The following is a 21,338-nucleotide window of genomic DNA, read 5'->3' on the forward strand; positions in this document are numbered from 1 at the left end:
AGAACTGTGAGAGAATAAATTTCTTATGCCTTACACTATCAAGTTTGTGGTAATTTGTCACAGCAACAATAAATGGCTTGGGGGTAGGTTCAGGGGTTGTTGGAGGCACTTAGGGGTTATGCTTGGGGTTTATGAGGGCAATTTGAGGGTATAATTAGGAGCCATTGGAAAGTGTTTGGGTACAGTTGGAGCCATCAAAGGGAAAACTGAAGCGGGTTTGGGAGGTTGTTAGAAGGTGGTTTGGAGGTATAGTTGGGAGATTGGGACAGCAAATGGGGAATGCTTACAGAGAGCATTAGGGTCTATTATAGGGCAACTTAGGGCAGTGATTTTCAACCAGTATGCCATAAGAGGCACACTGGTGTGTTGCAAGAATCCTTAGAACATGCAATACCTGACTATTTAGTCCGGGACACGTAGGCCTTTTCCTTTAGATTGTCAAATTTAAAAAATGACAACAGCAAACATAACAATAGCTGTCCAGTGTGACTAAATCAAAGTTATACCTATTTTTGTCAAATTGGCAAATATATATAACATATATTTTGGTGTGCCACAGAATTTTGTAGTATTTTTATTAATTAATTAATTAATTTATTTATTTGAGAGCCATCAGTTTGTAGTTCCACTCGTTTATACATTCATTGCTTGATTAATTGGTTGCTTCATTGGTTGCCTCTTGTATGTGCCCTGACCAGGGATCAAACCTGTAACCTTGGCATATCAGGATGATGCTCTAACCAACTGAGCTACCTGGCTGGGGCCTTGCCACAGAATTTTTTAAAAAGACTTTATTTTTAGAGAGAGGGGAAGGAAGGGAGAAAGACAGGGAGAGAAACATCAATGTGTGGCTTCGTCTCATGTGCCCCTCACTGGGGGCCTGGACCACAATCCAGGCATGTGCCCCCACTGGGAATCGAACCAGCATCCCCTCTGTTTGCAGGCCAGAACTCAATCCACTGGACCATACCAGCCAGGGTAAAAATTTTAGTAATTAGTTTACATGTGCCATGAGATGAAAAAGGTTGAAAATCTCTGGTTTAGGGTATAGTTGGGAGGTTGTGGAGGGTGGTTAGGGTGATATGATTGGGAAAAATTCAAAGATGTTTTGTGGTGTAGTAGCATGTAATTTAAGATAAAGTTGGGTATAGTGGTCATTAAACAGTGGTTTGGAGATACAGTCTGGGGCCAAGGGAAGGTAGTTAAGCGTTATTTAGAAGTAGATTTGGGGGTTCCTGAAAGGGGCATTTTAGGGGCAAGGTTTGTAATTGTTGGAGAGTAGTTTGGGGTTAGGGTTGGGAATCATTGAAAGGGAACCTTGGGGATATTCTTGGGAGTTAGAGAACAATTCGAGGGTAAAGTGGGGACTGTTAGAAAGAGGTTTGGAGGTACAGATGAAACTTTGGAAGGGTAATTTAGTGATGAAGTTTGAGAATCGAGAGTGTGGTTAGGGGATATAGTTGAGGGCTGGTGGGTACAATCTCAGATGCAGTTTGGAGGCCTGTTTTGAGGTCTGGATGTCAGAGCGTGATCATAAGTTGTAATTGGGAAGCTCTTAGGGGTTGCTTTGGGGAGCAGTTAAAGATTATTGTGTGGAATATCATTCAGCAATAAAAGGAGCAAACCACCAACATATGCTACAACATAAGCCTCAAAAACATTATGCTAAGTGAAGGAATTCAAATGGCAAAAGTCCACATATTGAATTTATATGAAATGTCCAGAAAAAGCAAATCTTCAGAGATAGAAAGTAGATTAGTAGTTGCCTGGGACTGGGACTGGGAATGGGGATTAACTCTATTCAGACAAGAGAGATCTTGTTGGGATGATGAAAATTCTCTAAAACTGGATTGTAATGATTATTGCACACTTTGGTAAATTTACTATGACAGTTGAATTGTACACTTAAAGTGGGTGACTTTTCCTGAAACACCAATTCAAAAGAACCTATGCACCCTAATGTTCATTGCAGCATTATCTACAATAGCCAAGTGCTGGAAACAGCCTAAGTGCCCATCAGTAAATGAGTGGATCAAAAAACTGTGGTACATTTACGCAATGGAATACTATACAGTGGAGAAATAGAAGAAGCTCCTACCCTTTGTGACAGCATGGATGGAACTGGAGAGCATTATGCTAAGTAAAATAAGGCAGCAATGAAAGACAAATACCATATGATTTTAGCTGTAAGTGGAACCTAATCAACAAAACAAGTGAGCAAAATAGAACTAGAAACATTGAAATAAAGAACTGACAGTGTTGACTTCCGCCAAGATGGAGGCATAGGTGGAAACACTCTGCCTTCTCTCACAACCAAGTTTAAAAACAACCAAGTTTTAGCAACAAAAACACAGCCAAACCACAGAAAATTGAACTATATGGAAGTCTGACAACAAGGACCCGTTCAGCCAGACCGGTAAGAGGGGCAGAGTCAGCAGCAGAGTGGGGCCAGGCAGGAAAGATCCACCAGACCAACCCGGGCGCGTGACCCAGGTGCGACAGCAGCCGTGGGCGGATCCCAGGTGTGGAGAATCGAGCGGACCCACTGAGGGCTGACCGCGGTCATACATTCATGTGCAGATAACCAGCGAAGGAGTGAGCAGTGAGACTGAGACAGACTGCGCAGGCCCCAGCGGCAGCGGCGGGAAGCAGCAGAGGGGACCGCTATTTCCCCTCTCTGACCCCGCCCCCATATAGCATCACAAACCAGCAAACTGGGTGGCCCCGACCTGGTGAACACCTAAGCTCTACTCCTTATACCAAACAGGCACAAACAGAGCAAAACATTATGGCTCAAGAAGAACAGCTCAAAGCCCCAGAGCCAATAACTCTAAGCGATGAATAAATAACTAAACTTTCAGATGCACAGTTCAAAACACTGTTGATCAGGATGCTCACAGAACTGGTTGATTTTAGTCACAAATTAGAGGAACATATGAAGGCTAAACTAATTGAAATGAAGGGAAATGCACAGGAAACCAATAGTAATGGGAAGGAAACTGGAACTCAAATCAAGGGAGTGAACCAGAAGGAAGAAAAAAAATGACCAAACAGAAAAGGATGAAGAAACAAGAATTCAAAAAAAATGAGGAGAGGCTTACGAACCTCCAGGACATCTTTAAACGTTCCAACATCCAAATTATAGGGGTACCCGAAGGGGAAGAGGAACAACCACGAGTGGAAAATTTATTTGAACAAATAATTAAGGAGAACTTTCCCAATCTGGCAAAGGAAATAGACTTCCAGGAAATCCAGGAAGCTCAGAGAGTCCCAAAAACGTTGGACCCAAGAAGGAACATACTAAGGCACATCATAATTACATTAGCCAAGATTAAAAAAATGAAGGAGAGAATCGTAGAAGCAGCAAGAGCTAAGAGGACAGTCATCTACAAAGGAGTTCCCATCAGACTGTCAGCGGATTTCTCAAAAGAGACCTTCCAGGCAAGAAGGGGCTGGAAAGAAGTATTCCAAGTCATGAAACCCAAAGACCTACAACCAAGATTGCTCTATCCAGCAAAGCTATTATTTAGAATGGAAGGACAGATAAAGTGCTTCTCAGATAAGATCAGATTCAAGGAGTTCGTCATCACCAAGCCCTTATTCTATGAAATGTTAAAGGGACTTATGTAAGAAAAAGAAGATAAAAAAGATGAACAGTGAAAGGTTAGCAAACTCACAGTTATTAAGAACCACACCTAAAACAAAAGCAAACTAAGAAGACAGCTAGATCAGGAGCGAACCATTGAAATGAAGATTAGGTGGAGGGTTAGCAACAGGGGAGTGGGTGAAGGAAAAGGGGGGAGGAGGTACAGAAAATAAGTAGCATAAACGGTAGGTAGAAAATAGATAGGGGAGGGCAAGAATAGTAGGGGAAATATAGAATCTAAAGAACTTGAGACACGTGGTCATAAACTACAGGGGGGAGTGGTTGGGGAGGGTGTGGGGAGGGTGTGTGCAGGGTGGAGGGGAATGAAGGGGGGAATAGAACAACTGTAATGGAATAATCAATAAAATATATTTTTACAAAAAGAACTGACAGTGGTCAAAGGGGAAGGGAAGGGGGAAGGGTCAAGTTAAGGAACATGTACAAAGGACCCAAGGCCAAAGACAACGGGGGAAAAGGGGAGAGGATCAAATGTGGGAGGTAGGAGTGGGTAGGGCAGGGGGGAATAATAGGGGAAAAATGGGGACCACTGTAATTGAACAATAGAACAATTAAAAAATGTTTTTATGTATGTAAATTATACCTCAATAAAAGTTCTTTTAAGGAAGAATCATTGGAGGATGGTTTCCAATGCAGGGTGCAGCAGAAGTAACGCCACTGAGTGTGGTTGGTAGGATATGTGAATGTCTTGCACGAGATGGACAGCAATCTGAACATTTCACCTAAAATGTCATAAGGGCCCTGGCTGGTGTGGCTCAGTGGATTGATCAATGGCTTTCGAACTAGAGGGTCGCTGTTTCTATTCCCAGTTGGGGCACGTGCCTGGGTTGTGGGCTGGGTTCCCTGGTGTGGGGCATAGGACATGTGAGAGGCAACCAAACATTGACGCTTCTGTCCATCTCTTTCTCCCTCTGTCTAAAAATAAATAAATAAAATATTAAAAATATATATATATATATATCACGTGGCATGCTTGAGTGTGATATTGTTGTGTTAGACGTTAAATGCTTAGGGTTTTGTAATAAAAGATTTGGTGTAGATTACCAGGTCATAAAACAGGGGTGTTATTTGTCCCAGACCCTGTATATTTGGGTCAGTGAACTATGATTTGGGGGTCCAATTGGGTAACTACAGAGAGAAGGTTGGTGATTACTTGGAGGTATAGTTGGGGACTGTTGGACAGTGCTTTGGAGGTGGAGTTTGGATCTGTGGGACGTGGTTTGGAGGTGGAGATGGTGTTGGAAGGTAGTTTGAAGTACAGTTAAAGGATCACATTGAATAGTTGGGACTATATCAGATAGTGATAAGGGTCGCAAGGTATGGGGTTGGTCAATGAAAGATTTGGTAGGGGGTTCATGGAACATGATTTGGAGGTGGAGCCAGTAAGTATTGAAATTGATTTGGGGTACAAGGGGGCCACACCAAAGGTAGTTGAGAATGTTTGGGGTGGTGTTGAGTGTTCTTGAAGAGCCATTTGGGGATGAATAGAGCATGGTTAGAAGGGTACATGGAGAGTAGTTTGTGGTCAATAGAAGGTGTTCAGGGTGTATATTGAGGGTAGATGGAGGGTGATTGAAAGGGCTTTTTGGAGGTTAGTGGTTCCAGGGCTGATTGCAGATGACTTGAGGGAACAATCTGGGGGTGGTGGAGGGTAGTTTGTACAGCTTGGGTGTCCATGGAGGGCAGATTGGGGGTATTGCTTGGAATCAGTGTGTAGTAGTTTGGGGATACAATTCAGGGGATGATGAAGAATGGTTTGGGGTGCATTTGGGGCACGAAGGGTAGTTTGGGGAGTTTAGAAATGTGGTGGTTTCTGACAGAAGGCAGTCTGAGGTACTGCTTGGTGGTTCGTTAGCAGGGTACTTGGGGTGCCAGACTGATCACTGAGGGGGCGTGGCTGGGGGGAGGGAGCGAGGCTGTGGAAGGGGAACGCTGTGCCACCCTCGAAAAGGCGTGTGCGCACGCGCTCCCAGTGGGTTTGCTCCTGGCGCTCCCCCGGCTCAACAACCTGAACTGGCGCCTGCGCACTTGGTCTCCTCCGCTGCTGTGGTCTCGCGTCCCGCCCCCTGTCAGCTCCCCCATCCCTCCCCCCCACCCCAGCCCGCAGGCTGGAGCTCAGCGGCCGTGCAGCAGAGAGCAGACAAACCCGAGTTATTCGTGAAGGGGGGGCCGGGGTCCACCGCCAGGCCAGCGTCAGAGCCGGCGCTGCTCTCCCACCCTACCCACGTCCCTCATCTGGCCCCCACGGCTAACAGTGGTGCCACCGAACGCGGCCCACCATAGGGCGTGGAAGGGGAGCGGGCGTGAGCTCGGGGACAAGCAGGGGGGCCGTGAGACAGGGGCGCTCCCACCATCCCTCCCAGCCCACACCGACCCGCCTATGCTGAGGGGCGAGGACCCTAGGTGAGTAATGCCCGCTCTGGGAGGAAGGGGAGGCAGGGAGGAGACTGGGTGGGGTGAGGGCCCAGACTCCCACGGGGATGTAGCTGCGGGCGTACCCCCGACCTCTGACCCTGTGGTCTCACTTTCAACCCCTGCCGAACCTGAATATATCTGTTTTAAACCTCAAACCCCGCCTGGTCTTGACACCAGGACCTCCGATCTGACCTGACCTAACCATCTCTGGCCTGGCGACATCCTCAACCCCTATTTTGTCCCCCTAAACTTAGTACTTAGTCCTTACCCCAAACTCCATCCAGTTCTGTTCTTAGAATCCTTGGCCTGACCCCGGATCCTTGTCTGACCCTGTTCCATCTCTGAAGTTCACCTTGCCTTGTCCTCCTGATCACCCCAGTTTCTGTCCTGATGCTTGGCCAACCTGTTTCCGAAATTCTTATCCAGTCTCTGAACCCTTTACAGTCCTATCCTGTTCGCTTACTCAAGTCCTTTCCACACCTGTCCAGATTCCTGACCTCTGACTTCTGTATTTTCTCCCCACCCTGTGCTGTCCCCCTGGTCCTTTCCCTGACTCCTGAGCTCCATCCTGGCAACCACCTTTAGACCATTCCTCTGTCTCCTGCCCTATTCCTGCCCTCAACCCTGTGCTGTTTCCCCCTGTCTTCTCTTGTCCCAACACTGTCCTCATTCTTATCCTCATTCTATCCTAGTCTTTTTCTGTTTATTACCTCCATCTTGTACCTGCCCACTTTCCTATCCCTTTCTTTGACCACTGTCTCAGCCTATCCCCCATCATGTCTTCTGATTACTGTTCTTATACTGACCCTGACCCCTGCTCTGCTTTTTTGTCCCCTGCTGCCCCCTACTTTTTCTCTACCCTGGTCCTGAGCCTCACTCCATCCCATATCCTGGAATGTCTTGGCTCCTTCTCTGTGCAGCCTCCTGATTTTCATAGATTTTTATCTTGTCCCCTAAATTCTTTCCTGGCCTGTCCCTTCATCCTTTCCCAACCCCATGCCCCTGGTCCATTTGTAACCATGCTCCTCCACCCTATTCAGATCCCCTCCCTCCTAACACCCGCTTTCCATCTCCTTTGAGCCAGAAGGACAGTGGTCCCATTATACCCTCCTCTAAACTTGGAGGTTCCACTGTTCTTATTGTCTCTGAAGTTCTTCCCAAATGCTTCTCTTATCATGAACAAGTACTAGTAGCCTCGTGGGCCTCGTGTGGCTGAAGTGGTTTCTGTATGTGGTTTCCCCTGCTACCACCCAGTGATCTCACACAGAACTTTAATTTCTCACCCTGCCTTAGGAGGGCATAGAACTGTTCCCATGCTCTCCACCCTCCCCAAGTGTGGAAGAACACCCTAAATTATTCATTGACTCTCTTGGAGTCTGTGAGGTCTGTGTCATATTTCCAGTCTTGCTAGATTGGGGGCTGCCCCATGGTGAGGTGATCAAATATGTTGGCCTGAGAGACTTAAGGGTATGTGTGACTTCTAGGTTGTGTCACCCCATTTCCTGGTCTTGACCCTGGGTGCACGATCCCTGCTTTCTTGGCCAGAAAAAAGGTCCATTCTAGGCCAGAGACTTCAGGGCTTGATTAGGGTGGGATGGGGCAGGGGCTTATCCCCCCTCCCTTAGCAGTAAGTATACTAATCCTAGTGCTAAGTTCACCCAACCTCTGTGGGGCAGGTCTGGGGGGCAGTCACTGGGTGTTAGAATCATGCCCATCCTGTAGTAACAGTGACAACAACAAAGTTCCCATGTTGTCCGAATCTCCGTGATTCTGAGGAGAGTCAGGGGGAATTTGGATAGTGAGGAGGTAACATATTATTCAGTTATGTTTTGTTCCTGCATTTCTTATAGAGAGTAGTGAGAGTCTGAGGAATGAGACATCATGACAATCTTATTTATCTAAAACATTTGTCCAAACTTATTAATAACAACACAAACCTCAACCTGAGTTCTGAGAGGGAGAGTGTGGATAGTTCAGGCAGTGAAAGACCCCCAACATATCTGAAGGTGCTTTGGTTTTGCATTTTTATATACATGCACACACATACATATGTATCTATCTGTCTGTCTGTCTGTCTATCAATCATCTATGTATCTAGGTACAGTGATTTTCTGCCAGTTCTTTTGCTCTTCCTCTTTGTCATATGTTTCTGGTGGTGTGTTGATAAACTGGCTGTTAAAAAAAAACAAAACCAAGTAAATATGCCCTGCCTGGTGTGGCTCAGTGGATTGAGTGTCACCCTATAAACCGAAAAGTCACAAAACATCACTGGTTCGATTACCAGTGAGGACATATGCATGGGTTGCAGGCCAGTTCCTCAGTTGGAGGTGTATAAGATGCAACCCATCCATGTGTCTCTCACCCATTGATGTTTCTCTACTTCTCTTTCTCCCTTCCTTCCATTCTCTCTGAATAAATAAATAAAGTCTTAAAAACGAATGTTTCTGCATTTTACATAGTGAGTAGGAAGAGTTCAGATAATGAGGAATAATGGCTCTAACTCCAAAGCCTATTCAAAACTTTTCATTTTCCTGAGTTCCAGGGGCAAGAATTGGTATAGTAAGGGTACTGTGTTGTGTGAATATATCTGGTTCTGCATTTTTGATGTTGAGTAGGGAGAGGTTAGATAATGAGGAAAAACAGCTCTGTTTCAAATATGTCTGATTTGGCAAGAAGGGAGGGTTTCGAGTCTGGGTAGCACGTAAGGAGGGTTTTAAGGCTAAGCAATACTGGCTGTGTCTCAGAAATTCACCTGAATATATTTAGTTCTTGATTTTTGGTAGTGACAGTTTGGACAAGTTACTTGAGGGAAAACAGCTTTCTTTCAAATTTATCAGGTGAGGCTGAAGGATACCAGGTCTGTCATATTTATGAGCTCTGTCCAGAAAGTAACCAGCCATGTAATATAAAAAGTAGAGACATTTATTGAAGAAGGTACAAGATACAAGAAACATTATACATGGGGAAATGACTCCTTAGTCCCCTTCAAAGTAGGCACCTTGGGACCTCACACAGTTCTCTCAGTTACCATCAGCTGCCCTGTTGTACTTTCCTGAATCTCATCGATGGCCTGAAATCTATTCCCTTTCAAAGGTGATCTTAGTTTTGGGAAAAGCCAGAAGTCACAGGGTGCCAAATCTGGGCTGTAGGGGGGCTAAGTCGCCTGGGTGATTTGATGTTTCACCAAAATCCTCTGCATGAGACGTGATGCATGAGCAGGTGAGTTGTCGTGATGAAGCTGCCAATCACCAGTTGCCGTAGCTGCAGCCCTCTGAATCATCCGAATAGTTTCCATGGAGGAATGTTCAAGTTTAATGCAAAATTTGATGCAGATTCGTCGTTCTACTTGCTCGGTCATTTTGAATGTGATGGCCACACAGTACACATGCTCACTCAATGGGGTCTACCATCCCCAGTGACTAGTATAGTGAACTCATTGTTACTGATGCATGCACATTCCACTCCACTCTCCTTGGCTGCCAGGATACATCGACATTGCACAAACCATTCTCGTTCTATTAACAACGGTTGGACTTTTCCCAGGCAGACCTCATATATACACATATTTTGATTCCTGAATTTGGTATACTTGTAACTGTGGCAGCCAGTACATATTGAGCATTTAGCTTGGGCCAGACACTATCCTATGCAATCTTTGAATGTATTAGCTCGTGTCATGCTCACAACAACCCTGTGAGGTACATAGGGTCATCATCATCCCCATTTTACAGATGAGGACAGTGAGGCCCAGAGAGGTTAAGGAACTTGTCCAAACAGTCACACAGCCAGTTAGTGGCAGAGCTGGATTGAACCCCAGATCCACCACTTGCTACCTCTTCATGAGGTTACCTGACACTCCAGTCCCAGCTGCAGTGGGAATTAGAGGTTGGCCAGCTTCCAAGCTGTCATGGACCAGGGCAGTGATGTACGCATGTGACTCTGCCCTGCCTGTCTGCCTGGCCCAAGAGGCCCAGTTACCTTCTCTGTCCTCCTCACTCTGCATCAGCCCACCTCTGTGTCAGGTTATTATCGTTGTTATTGACGGTCATGAGTGACGTGGTGTGAGTGACCTTGCACTGTGAACTGACATCCAAAGTGATTTTAGCCTCTTTTGACTCTATAAGCACCAGTTACCCATTTTTCAGATGAGGAAAACTAAGCCTTGAGATTCAATCTGCACTGCCAGCCAGATACCTTTGTCCCTCTCATGTCTGATTCTATAAAAATCCCTCTTTCCAACACCCTTGGTGTTTAGCAGAGGTGGGAGAGGCCATGGCTGACAGGACACTCCCCACCAATACCTAGTTGCCCATCTTATGACTGCTGCCTCTACCAGCTCCAGGCAGCGCAGGGGTTGGGGGGAGAAGGGAGTCATGAAAAGGGCCTTTGTGTTCAGTGCTAGAAATCTCATACTCAGGAAGAAAGGTGGGCAGGGTAGCAGGAGGCCTGTGTGTGGGGCATTGCTGATACAGAGGGAGCTCTTCTCCAGGCTTGGCCCACCAGGCAGTTTGCCCTTTCGCCTCACAGCATGGACTGCTGCAGGGGCCTGGGCTGGGCCTGAGGTCCCAAGGGAAGCACAGAGTATATGGTGTGTGCTGTGCAGGTGCAGAGCCCAGGTGGTGGTGTGGGGAAAACAGCACATCACAGGGACTCAGAGCCCTCAATTGCCTTCACTCTTGGCCATAAATGCCCAATGAGGAAGAGTACAGTTGGGGAACCAAGTGTGGATGTGAAGCAGCACGAGTCCCCCTTCCCACTCGTCCTCCCTTGCAGGAGTAGCCTCTTTTGGCCTTCAACCCAGGACCCAGTCCCCCAAGACCTGATTTGACCTGCTGTTATACCTCTGTGATCAGAATCAGGCCTCTTCACCTCTCCAAGCCTCAGCTTCCACATCTACAAGCTGGCTATGAGGAGCTGGGTCTGTACCATCCACCCAGGTTTGTAGGGACTTGGGAGGGGTTAAATCACATGCATGTTTTGTTGGTCTGCTAGGATGATTTCTCCTGGAACTGCAGAAGGTGGTAGGATTTTGAGTCTCTTCTTAGAAAAGTTGACCTCGTCTGTCCCTAGATGGGAAGCTGTTAACCTCAATGAAGGTAGTAATTGCCACGAGGCCTTCTCACACCCTTGTCTGCCCTGGGAAGAAAGGGCAGGGGCCTCAGGAACGGGATGCAGACTGCCAAGAGACACACACGATTTACAGATTTTACATCCCAGGCTTCCGGGGTCCTTAGCACCTCACCAGACCCCAGCTCCCCAGCTTCCCTGGGCTGGACAGAGTGTGATCTGGGAACTTGGGCAGCACCAGAGGCAGCTGCCACTGCCATCACCCTTAGCCCTTCTTCCCCAGTTGTCTTTTGGTGTATGGGGTGAGGGAGGAGGTCCAGGCTCTATTCTGGGCCATGCTGGACACCCTGAGGGTACCTGACCCCAAGATTTCCTCTAAGGGTGGCCTGAGCTTCGGTGGCAGGCAAGCAAGGGTTAAAAGGTATGGGCTGGCCCAGTCCCTGGCCAGGTAGGCTGGGCCATTGCCTAGTGGGAGGTGGCCTAGGCAGCTGCCACTGCACTCACTGCTCACTGCCACTACCAGTTGGATCCGGGCCTGGTGGAGACAACTATTTTTTTTCAGGTACCTGAGGCCACCCACAGCACCTATCTGGTATTGGTGAGCACCTGGGAACACGGGCCCAAAGGAGGGGAGAGGTGGGTATGGGTGGACTAATGTTCCCTATGGGAAAAAGCCAGACCCATACAAGAGGACAGAGAGGAAGGAGGGCCTGAGTAGATAGGTGAAGCCCAAAATATACGACTTCCTTTCCTGGCACGAAACCGATCCCTTGCCGGAAATGGAGGAAGGGAAGGGATCGGGGGAAGAGAAGCCAGAGTCCCCCTTCTCCACTCCCTCTACTTCCTCTTCCCCTTTCCTTCCCTGCGGGAGCAGCCTCTGCCCTCCTTCCGCCCCAGGCTCAGCCTCTCAGGGAAGCCCAGACCTAGAGTGGGGCAGGGGGCCCCTAGGGCAATATGAACAATCTGGACACTGGGAGTTTGTGTTTGCTTCCATGGTGGCAGGATGTGGAAATGGGGGTCTCACTGAAGGTGTTGGGGTGCCACCCAGTGAGGTGTCTTGATTGTAAACAGTCATTATAGCCAGGAATTTCTTGGTTGTGGTGTCAGAAGGGCAGACCTGAAAAACCTGCTAGGCCCGCCTCTGGGTGTGGGAGTGCTCTGTGTAGCTCTCTTGCTACAGCCCATCCTGGGACTCTGGGAAAGCACAGGGCCACCAGTGGGGAAACCTAGGGGCTAGTGTGGGAGGGTGTTGGGGAGGGGTCTGCTGGGATCCCCTGTTTATCATCTTTGGACGGGCACCCGGCAACTTTGGGCCCCAAGGCAAAAGTGCCAAGGGCAGATGTTCGGAGGCAGAGGTTTGGAAGTCCAGTGTGGGGCGTGGACTCTGTGTCTAGCCTACCCAGTGACCCCATGACTCAGGCCCTAGCTATGTCCCCAAGGTCAGGCCAATAGGGTGGAGCCAGGGTTTCTTTCTGGACCCCATGTTGACTTCCAAGATGCTGTGAGCTCCCAGGGAAGGAAGGCTGGAAGCAGGTTAGTGTCCATTGTAAGACCAGTCCTAGAGAACAGGCCCACCAGGGAGAAGTGGAGTCCTCTAGGGGTAGAGGAAGGTTTAGGGGAGCCCAGGGAGATTTTCTCAAACTGTATGAAAGCTGGGCTAGAAGGACTCCCAGAATCCAAGGGGCAGAGGAGGCTGACCTGGGACCTCAAGGAAACCGCACTGTGCTGGACAGTGTTAGAACTCAGAGGGCGGGCATGTGAACGCCTCTACAAAGCACATGCTGCTGCCTGGATGCACAAAAGGGTTTTAGGTCCGGACCTCTATCCCTGATGTTGAGGGCAGGGAACCACAGGAGGTATACAGATCCTATGGGGCAGGTAAGAGGACTGCTGAGGAACTTATAGGCCATATTAGCAGCTTGGTCACATTTCCCAATGTGTAGATGGGGAAGGGGCTTGGACCCATGCCTCCTCAGTTGACTGGGTCCTCTCCACACCTAGCCAACATGTCGTAATAAACTGGGGAGTTCGAGGTAGGTGGGGATGGGACCTCTGTGGCCTTATGAGGCCCTCCCAGCCACCTGCCACCCAGGTCAGGCCAGGTGGTAGCAGGTGATGTCACCTGGCTGCCCAGCTAGGGACTAAGCAGGATGTGGGAGGGAGAGAGCAAACTCCAGAGGAGGGGACGAGGGCAGGGCTGGCCGCCAGCCAAGGCAGGCCCCATGGCCAGCCAGGGCAGCTTAGGGCAGAGAAAGAGGCAGGAGACAGTCAGCTTGTTATCTGCAGTTGTGGGTGTAGGACAGGCTGGGGTGGGCAGAGGGTCTGGAGGGGGTCCTGGAGCCAAGTGCATACTCTCCCTTGTACACCAGAGCTGCAGGATAGAGATGAGACAAGTAGCAACCCACAGATCTAGGCTTGATCCCTGGATCGGCTGCCTCATCATTCTTTCATTCACCCAGCAGACACTCACTGAGCACTTGCTGTGCATGCAGAATTGTTCTGAATGCCAGAGATACTGATGAAAATAGGACAAACACATTTCCTGTCTTCGTGTATGTATGAGGGACGTAGTCTATTGTTGGACAGCAGTTGTGAGGGGAAGTAATGTGGGGGCCCACCACTGGAAGTCCCCACATTTAAGTCCCAGAATGTGAGGACCAGGGGCTGGCACGGTGAGAGATGAAAAGAGCACTCCAGGCAGCAGCCACAGCCTGGGCAAAGGCCCTAAGGTTAGATATGTTGCAAGCTTGTGAGGAATTGGTGGGGTTGGAACGGCTTTAGTGATGGAGGGAGTGTTGGACCAAAGGGGTGGGCTTGGACTCTATCCTTAGCCAGAGGCAAGTTATTTTGTCTCTTTGTGTCTTACTCTCCTCATCTCTAAACTGGGGGTACTGATAATCACAGAACTGCCGTCACTAGGTGGTTGTGAAGATTCAATGTGGCATATAAGGTAACTGTTCCAGGCGCTCAGGTGCTTAATAAGTGCTCACTGTTGTTATAGTTGTTTGAATCTGTTATATTCATTCTCCCTTCCCAGGTGAGAGTCCTGACTGTGGCCCATGGGCCTCTGAGGAGGCGTCGTAAGTCTACCCAGCTCCTCACTTGCTTTGATCCCACTCAATGGGAAGGGAACCAAGGTACCAGGGCCAAGTGGAGGCCAGACATTGATATAGAGTCTGAGAGGGCAGGTCAAGCAGATGGGTGGGGTCAGGGGATCCCTTCTTCCTGGGGTGGGGAAGCTGGGTGGAATGGGGATGGGGGGACTACACATGTGCTTTCTTAATGGCTCCCATGTATCACTGCCAGGCCTTGTCCCGCCAAAAGCCACGGCCTCTCAACAGCGCCAGGATGGAAGTCAAAGGTCAGCTGATCAGTTCTCCCACTTTCAATGCCTCAGGTTGGTGTCTGTGCCCCCCACCCCACCCGCTGCCTCCCTTACTCTGAGTCACCCCCGGCCAGCCCATTGGGGAAGGGATGGTTCCTGGCCCCACAAGACGCAGGATGCCTCGGCTACCCCACTGATCTTTGCTCCCTCTGTGTCCAGCTGCCCTGTTTGGAGAGGCTGTCCCTCAGGTGAAGTCAGAGCGTCTGAGGGGACTGCTAGACCGGCAGCGGGCTCTGCAGGAGTCCTTGAGCCTGAAGCTTCAGGAGCTACGCAAAGTGTGCCTCCAAGAGGCGGTAAGGGCCTGGCCCTAAATGTGCAGGAGGTGGGGATGAGGAGCCAGGGGCCCTAGGTAGACAGACTGGGGTGGCCGTTGCTGAGCCACTTGTCTGACCTGCAAATTCCCTGTCACTCTCTAGCTTCTCAAAGTTCAGCTTAAATTTCTTAGAATCAATAAAATATGGCAGTGGACACCCACATCCCCCACCCCCATCTACAATTTGAAGTTCAAAAACCCTCAGAAAACAATTGCTATTTCCAAAATTTGGCAGCAAAATCTGATCTGAACTGACACAGGGTGATTTATAGTGTTGATTTACCCTTCTTGGTGTGACTGTCTGCACAGCTTGCCAGAAATAATAAGAATGTAGTTCAGAGCATATAGCACTAGGCCCTGAAGGAATGTTGTGTAATATGCAGTGTATAGATTGTGTCATCTTCATAAAAAATCAGAAATTACGAATTTCAAAACAAGCCTTCCCACCTCCCATGCCCACTGCCTGGGATTTGGGCCATCAAGGGGCTGGGAGTCCAGGCTGTACACGTCCCTGGTGGAGAATTGGGAGGAGGAAGAGAAATAACAAGCATCCTATGCTAAGCAGAACTGGGCTCCTAGTAGGACTTCTGTAGCTTCTGTAGTCATTACCACTTTGCTCCATCACTCCAACTAACCTCTGATAGCCTCTGAGCCCTGCCGTTCTGCCCCCCAGGAGTTAACAGGCCAGCTTCCCCCTGAGTGCCCGCTGGAGCCTGGTGAACGACCCCAGTTGGTCCGCCGGCGGCCCCCTGCAGCACGAGCCTATCCTCCGCCACCTCCCAACCCAACACACCACTCCTTGTGCCCTGCTGAGGTGAGCAGATGGTCTGGGAGAACAAGTTGGGGGTGGAACAGATACAGAGGAGGAGCCTGGAGAGAACCTGGGCAGAGTGTTGGGGGGGGATTGCATTCAGGGGAAGGAGAGGTCAAGATGAAAAGGAATGTGGCCCTGAGGGAGGGAAGTTCCCAGTCAGAGACAGGATGCTGGTCTCTAACTGTTAGGAAAACTGTTAATGCCCTCTGGGAGATGAATAGGCCCAGACTGTCATCCAGACAGGTCCTACTCGGAGAGGGAAGAAGCTCCACCCCCCAGAAGGAACAGGTCCCGCCTTCAGTGTAGATGGGCCGTGCCACCTCCTGATCCCTGTGCTTGGCATTTCCTAACATTTCATTCTATCCCGCCCCCTCTGGTGGGCCTCGCAGGAGCTGGCTCTCGACGCTCTGGAACGAGAGGTGTCAGTGCAGCAGCAGATCGCGGCAGCTGCCCGTCGCCTGGCCTTGGCCCCTGAGCTGAGTACTGAGCAGCGCCGGCGCCGACGCCAGGTCCAAGCAGATGCTTTGCGGAGGCTGCATGAGCTGGAGGAGCAGCTCGGGGACCTCCGAGCCCGCCTCGGCCTCCCGGTGCTCCCACTGTCCACAGGGGCAGTCATCACGGCCCAGGGTGTCTGCCTGGGCACCCGTCTTGCTCAGCTTAGCCAAGGTGAGCCATGCTCTGTCATCTCACCAGTGCAAGCATGGGAATGGGCTTTGGCTGAGGGACAAGGTAGAGGTGGGGTGGGGGCACAGCCATTGAAAAATGGGCAGCGGGCAGAACCTAAGGAACCCAAACAGTAAGAGGGGTGGTGATAAACCAGCTCTGGGCAAGGTTGGGGCCATTGGGAACTGATCCATAAGGCCCCAGGAGAGTTCAGAGTCAAGTCTCTGGTGGTCTGGGATTCAAGTAAAGGTAGATTATCAGAGAGGGTACAGGGTGGGGAGGAGACCTGCCAGTGGTATAAGGGTATGACCCTAGGCCTGGTATGGATGGGCTGGGGTCTCTCCCTTCTTGCCTGTAGATGATGTAGTTCTGCACTCGGAGAGCAGCTCCCTCTCAGAGTCTGGGGCTAGCCATGATAATGGTGAGGACCCCTGTCACCCAACCCCCCCATCCTTTGATGTTCAGTCCCTCCCCTCCCTCTGCAGCTTCTCCTTAGCCATGGCACATCCTCCAGTGGGGCTCCTGTCTTTACTTTTAGCCTGCTCAGCCCTGCCCAACCCTCTGCCCCTCCCTGCCTCCCGAACCCTAACCCTTTGCTTTGCCCACAACCTATTGTGCCCCTTCTCATTGAATTCCCACCCTCTGTCTCCCTTCCACCCAGAGGAGCCTCGTGGCTGCTTCCCTCTGGCTGAGCGTCCCTCACCACCCAAGACCTGGGACCAGCTGCGGGCCGTATCTGGGGGCAGCCCTGAGCGGCGAACCCCATGGAAACCACCCCCATCAGACCTTTATGGGGACCTGAAGAGCCGGCGGAACTCTGTGGCCAGCCCCACCAGGTGCGGATAAGACCCTTCCCTCCTTTCTCAATGAGCCAGGAGTAGGGTCCTGAACCTTGCCTGGCAGGGGGGCCTGCCGCTGGGGACTGTCTCTAATGTGGACCCCTCCCTGGGCCTGCTCATCTCTCTCTAGCCCCACACGCTCGCTGCCCAGGAGTGCCTCCAGTTTTGAGGGGCGAAGTGTGCCTGCCACCCCTGTCCTCACCCGGGGCACTGGCCCCCAGCTGTGCAAGTAAGGGAGTTTGGGGGTGTGTCTGAGGATCAGAGGAGGGAACAGTTAGTTCTAACTGAGAGAGCATTACCAAAGGGTGTGGGATGTGAGAGACTGGGCTGTGAAAGGTGAATAGGAGTTGCTTGGTAGAGAAAAAGTGGGTGGGGATTTGGGGCAGAAACCCTAATGATTGCCTATGGGCTTTTCTGTGCATTTTGGACGAGTCATTTTCCTTCTCTGAATCTTGGTCTCCTCATTTGTGAAATGGGCATAATAATACCTGCCTTTGAAAGATATTGTGGGCATAATTTAGTTCTGGTTAACATGCACTGAGTACTAAGTATCTGCTAGAGATCAGTGCTTTACATGGTATCAACTCATCTAATCATTGCAAGATCCCTAGGAGGAGGTGCTATTGTTATTCCCATTTTATAGATGAGGAAACTGAGGGACAGAGAAGTTAAGTGGCTAGTTAGTAAACCAAAGACCTGGCATTTGAACCCAGACAGGTTTGACCCTAGAGTCCATGCTTTTAACCACTGTCATCTACTGCTTTCTAAATACTAGTGCCTGCTTTTCTTAAGCTATGAACAAAACAGCCTTGGTCCTCATGGCACATGCACTCTGTGATGGTGGCTATTGGGATAATAGTTTTGGATGGTTCATACAAATGCAGGGGGTGGGGACGGAAAGTTTAGAAAGGGTCTTGAATTCCAGGCCTAAGGATTAGGACCTCATTGCAGAGGAGATGGGGAGCCATGAGAAGTGCCTTAGCAGAGGGTGCCGGTCATATTTGTCTGGAAGAGCCCTCCTGTGGGCCTTCCCCTGTCAGCATTTCCTCTCTAGCCCTACACACACTGACATCTCCCTTGGAGCTAACAGCCACAGGGCCCCCAATACATTTTTAATTCCTCTGCCCCCAAGTCTGGGACAGAACCTCTGCTGCCATTTACATACCTCTCTACCTAACAAATTTATACACACAATGTCTAGTTCTGGGTTCATCTGGGGATGAAGAAGTGAAGGCTCAAAGAGAAGTCTGGTACAGACCTAGGGCACTCAGCCCATCTGCCCGACATACCTGACTTTCCTCCCATCACTCCCACCTCCACTCCCCCAGACCTGAAGGCCTCCATTCTCGCCAGTGGTCGGGCAGCCAGGACTCCCAGATGGGCTTTCCACGGGCAGACCCAGTCTCGGACCGCGCCTCGCTCTTTGCAGCTCGCACCCGCCGCAGCAACAGCTCCGAGGCCCTGCTAGTAGACCGCGCAGCTGCAGGGGGAGCTGGCTCCCCACCTGCACCTCTGGTTCCCCCTGCCACTGGTCCCCCGGTCTGCAAGAGCAGCGAGGTCCTGTATGAGTGCCCCCAACCCGTCCCCGCCTTCTCCTCCCGCACAGCTGGCCCCCCAGACCCTCCACGGGCTGCCCGGCCCAGCTCAGCTGCCCCTGCCTCCCGTGGGCCCCCCCGACTCCCACCTGTGTGTGGGGACTTCCTCTTGGACTATTCCCTGGACCGGGGCCTGCCCCGTGGTATTGGTGGGCCAGGCTCAGGAGAGCTGCTACCTACAGCTGAGGTCCCAGGACCCTTCTCCCGCCGGGATGGGCTCCTCACCATGTTCCCAGGCCCACCACCTGTGTATGCAGCTGATGGCAGCAGCCCCCTCCTTCGCAGCAAAGACCCCCACACCCGTGCCACCCGCACCAAGCCCTGTGGCCTGCCCCTGGAGGCTGCAGAGGGCCCAGAGGTGCATCCAAATCCTCTGCTATGGATGCCTCCACCCACCCGTATCCCTCCGGCTGGCGAGCGCAGTGGCCACAAGAGCCTTGCCCTGGAGGGGCTACGGGACTGGTACATCCGGAACTCGGGAGTGGCTGCGGTGCCCCAGCGTCGGCCGGTGCTCTCCCACATAGGCCCACAACACCCACCCTTCCTCCATTCCCGCTGCTATGAGGTGGGCCAGGCGCTGTATGGGACTCCCAACCAGGCACCCCTCCCGCACTCGAGGAGTTTCACGGCGCCCCCTGTCTCCAGCAGGTATGGGGGGTGCTTTTACTGATGGGTAGGGGTCTCTTGAGGTAGACAGCAGAGGTCTCAAGGCTAAGGGGCAGGTAGTAGTGAGAGCTAATTGACTTGGACCATGAGAGTGCTAGCTGCAGCCTTGGCACAGGGTCACTGGGCCCTGCCTGACCTACGTTAGTCCGTGGGGTATTGGTGGAGGGGTATCTTGGGCCCTGGTAGCAGCAGTTCTTTACCAAGATGTAGATGAATTTTAATATTTTAACAACCAGTGCATGTCAGTTGAAAATGAACCTTGGAACCAGGGTGCTGGGAGGAAGGGACATCCTGTGCCCTCATTTTTCTCTTCCTCTTTTTTGCCACACCCCATGCTTTTGAGCCTTAAGGTGCTGTCCTTTGCCTCCCTCTACCTCTTTAATGATCCTCTTTTCCTCTCTTCTTTGTCTTTCCACCCTGTCCTCCGGATTCCTGCTACCCCTTCTAAAGATACTACGTGGACTTCCTGTACCCCCCGGAGCTGAGCGCTCGGTTAAGTGACCTGACGCTAGAGGGGGAGCAGTCCTCCAGTTCTGACCCTCAGACCCCGGGGACACTGGTTTGAACCCTTCTGATATGCCCCTTGTTGTCCTGGGCATGACTCCAGTCTGGAGAGCACACAGCTGACCTCGCTGAGCCCTAGGGTGTGATTGCTCTTGGTCCTGGGCGGGAAGCACCAACCTCTTCCAATGCCCCTGGCTCCCCATAGGCCCATGAAGGTGTTTGATGCCCTGCTTCTCCTCTCATACTGTGCTGGGAACTGGGGGCCCTCACAGTCTGAAAGAGGGAGATGGTGTAGTAGGAGCTCCAAGCCTCCTCCATTTCTGTTTACAGCTGTGATTTAGGTTTTCACTGTCTTTCCCCAACACTAGAGGTTTTACAAAAGGGAAACTGTGATCTCATCTGGTTGGGTTCATTCCTGTCCTATGCCCAGCCTGTTCCATTCAGGAACCCCCTCCACAAAGTGGACCATATAGAGTCGTGGGGCCCTGTTCGGGGCAGCTTAGGGGCTCTAATGTGAACAGAAGTCCCTGCCACCCCCGCCACCAGGGCATTTGTTGGGGAGTTAAGCTCTCTGCCTACATTTGGAAGGACCGAAATCTGGATGGGCGGGCTTGGGTTCATTTTCCCACTCCATAGGTACCAGAAGGAGCCCCCATCCCTATCTGCCTGTCTGTGCCCACTTCCTCTGCTTCTAGGGTGAGATGGCCCAGCCTTTGGCGGCAGCCTCTTCCCTATCTCTACTCTGGAGGCTCTGCAGGAGGGCCCAAGGACAGAGCCCTTGGGTGTGTTGTGTCCTGGATGCTGCCGTGGTGGAACTTGGTAGATGCCAGTAAAATCCTCAGGTGACGCCTGGCCATAGGCTGCGTCACGTCTTCCTTGGCTTTCCTTCCATCCACCACTTTTTAAACAAATCTACACAAGCTGTGTTTTCTATACCTGTCTGTGACTTTCTGGAGCTGGGGGGGGGTCCCCATACCCCCTTAACCTGGTGTTAAACTTTTCTTTTGTACCAACGGAACTGGGGCCCAACACACTACCCACACTGGAAGGGGATTTCTAGAATAAATGTGTAAACCGAACCCATGTGTTAACTCTTCTCCCTGCCTTGTCTTGGGACCCACAGCCATAGTTAAGACCAGGTGATTTTTTTTTAACACCATGTTATGAAAAATATAAAACCATGGGAATAGCCTGTGATGTCAACCAGTTTGACTTTACTTGTTTTGTCATGTGTGTCAACTCTCTTGCCTGTGGTCAGATTTCTGGCTATCCCTGAGCAAGAGCCTTTAGTCATACAAATGATAATGGGAACACTGCGTGCCCTCAACTACCTGTGCATTAATGCCGCTATGGTAACATGTTCCCAGAAGGAGAGCTCGCCACATCAGCCCGCATATTTCACAGAGAGACCCA

General features: G+C 50.7%; 1 protein-coding gene across 11 annotated transcripts; it reads left to right on the top strand.

The window, feature by feature from the left end:
• The first annotated feature begins 5,766 nt into the window (after positions 1-5,766).
• On the top strand, positions 5,767-21,084 carry CCDC120 (coiled-coil domain containing 120). Of its 11 annotated transcripts, none has more exons than XM_053670603.1 (13): positions 5,767-6,067; positions 10,853-11,016; positions 11,709-11,782; positions 14,184-14,283; positions 14,453-14,543; positions 14,691-14,824; positions 15,518-15,658; positions 16,048-16,324; positions 16,680-16,742; positions 16,983-17,157; positions 17,291-17,389; positions 18,489-19,403; positions 19,872-21,084. In XM_053670603.1, the coding sequence occupies exons 5-13, from the start codon at positions 14,495-14,497 to the stop codon at positions 19,984-19,986; spliced, it is 1,968 nt and encodes a 655-aa protein (XP_053526578.1). In that variant the 5' UTR covers positions 5,767-6,067; positions 10,853-11,016; positions 11,709-11,782; positions 14,184-14,283; positions 14,453-14,494; the 3' UTR covers positions 19,987-21,084. The 11 variants fall into 11 exon arrangements, with proteins under 11 accessions (XP_053526578.1, XP_053526585.1, XP_053526579.1 ...); XM_053670610.1 differs by having other exon boundaries at positions 14,184-14,226; XM_053670604.1 differs by having other exon boundaries at positions 11,709-11,744.
• Positions 21,085-21,338: the final 254 nt, after the last annotated feature.

The sequence above is a fragment of the Artibeus jamaicensis genome, unplaced genomic scaffold (assembly GCF_021234435.1).
Source record: "Artibeus jamaicensis isolate MK-2021 breed Jamaican fruit bat unplaced genomic scaffold, CSHL_Jam_final contig_60, whole genome shotgun sequence".
Classification (NCBI taxonomy): domain Eukaryota; kingdom Metazoa; phylum Chordata; class Mammalia; order Chiroptera; family Phyllostomidae; genus Artibeus; species Artibeus jamaicensis.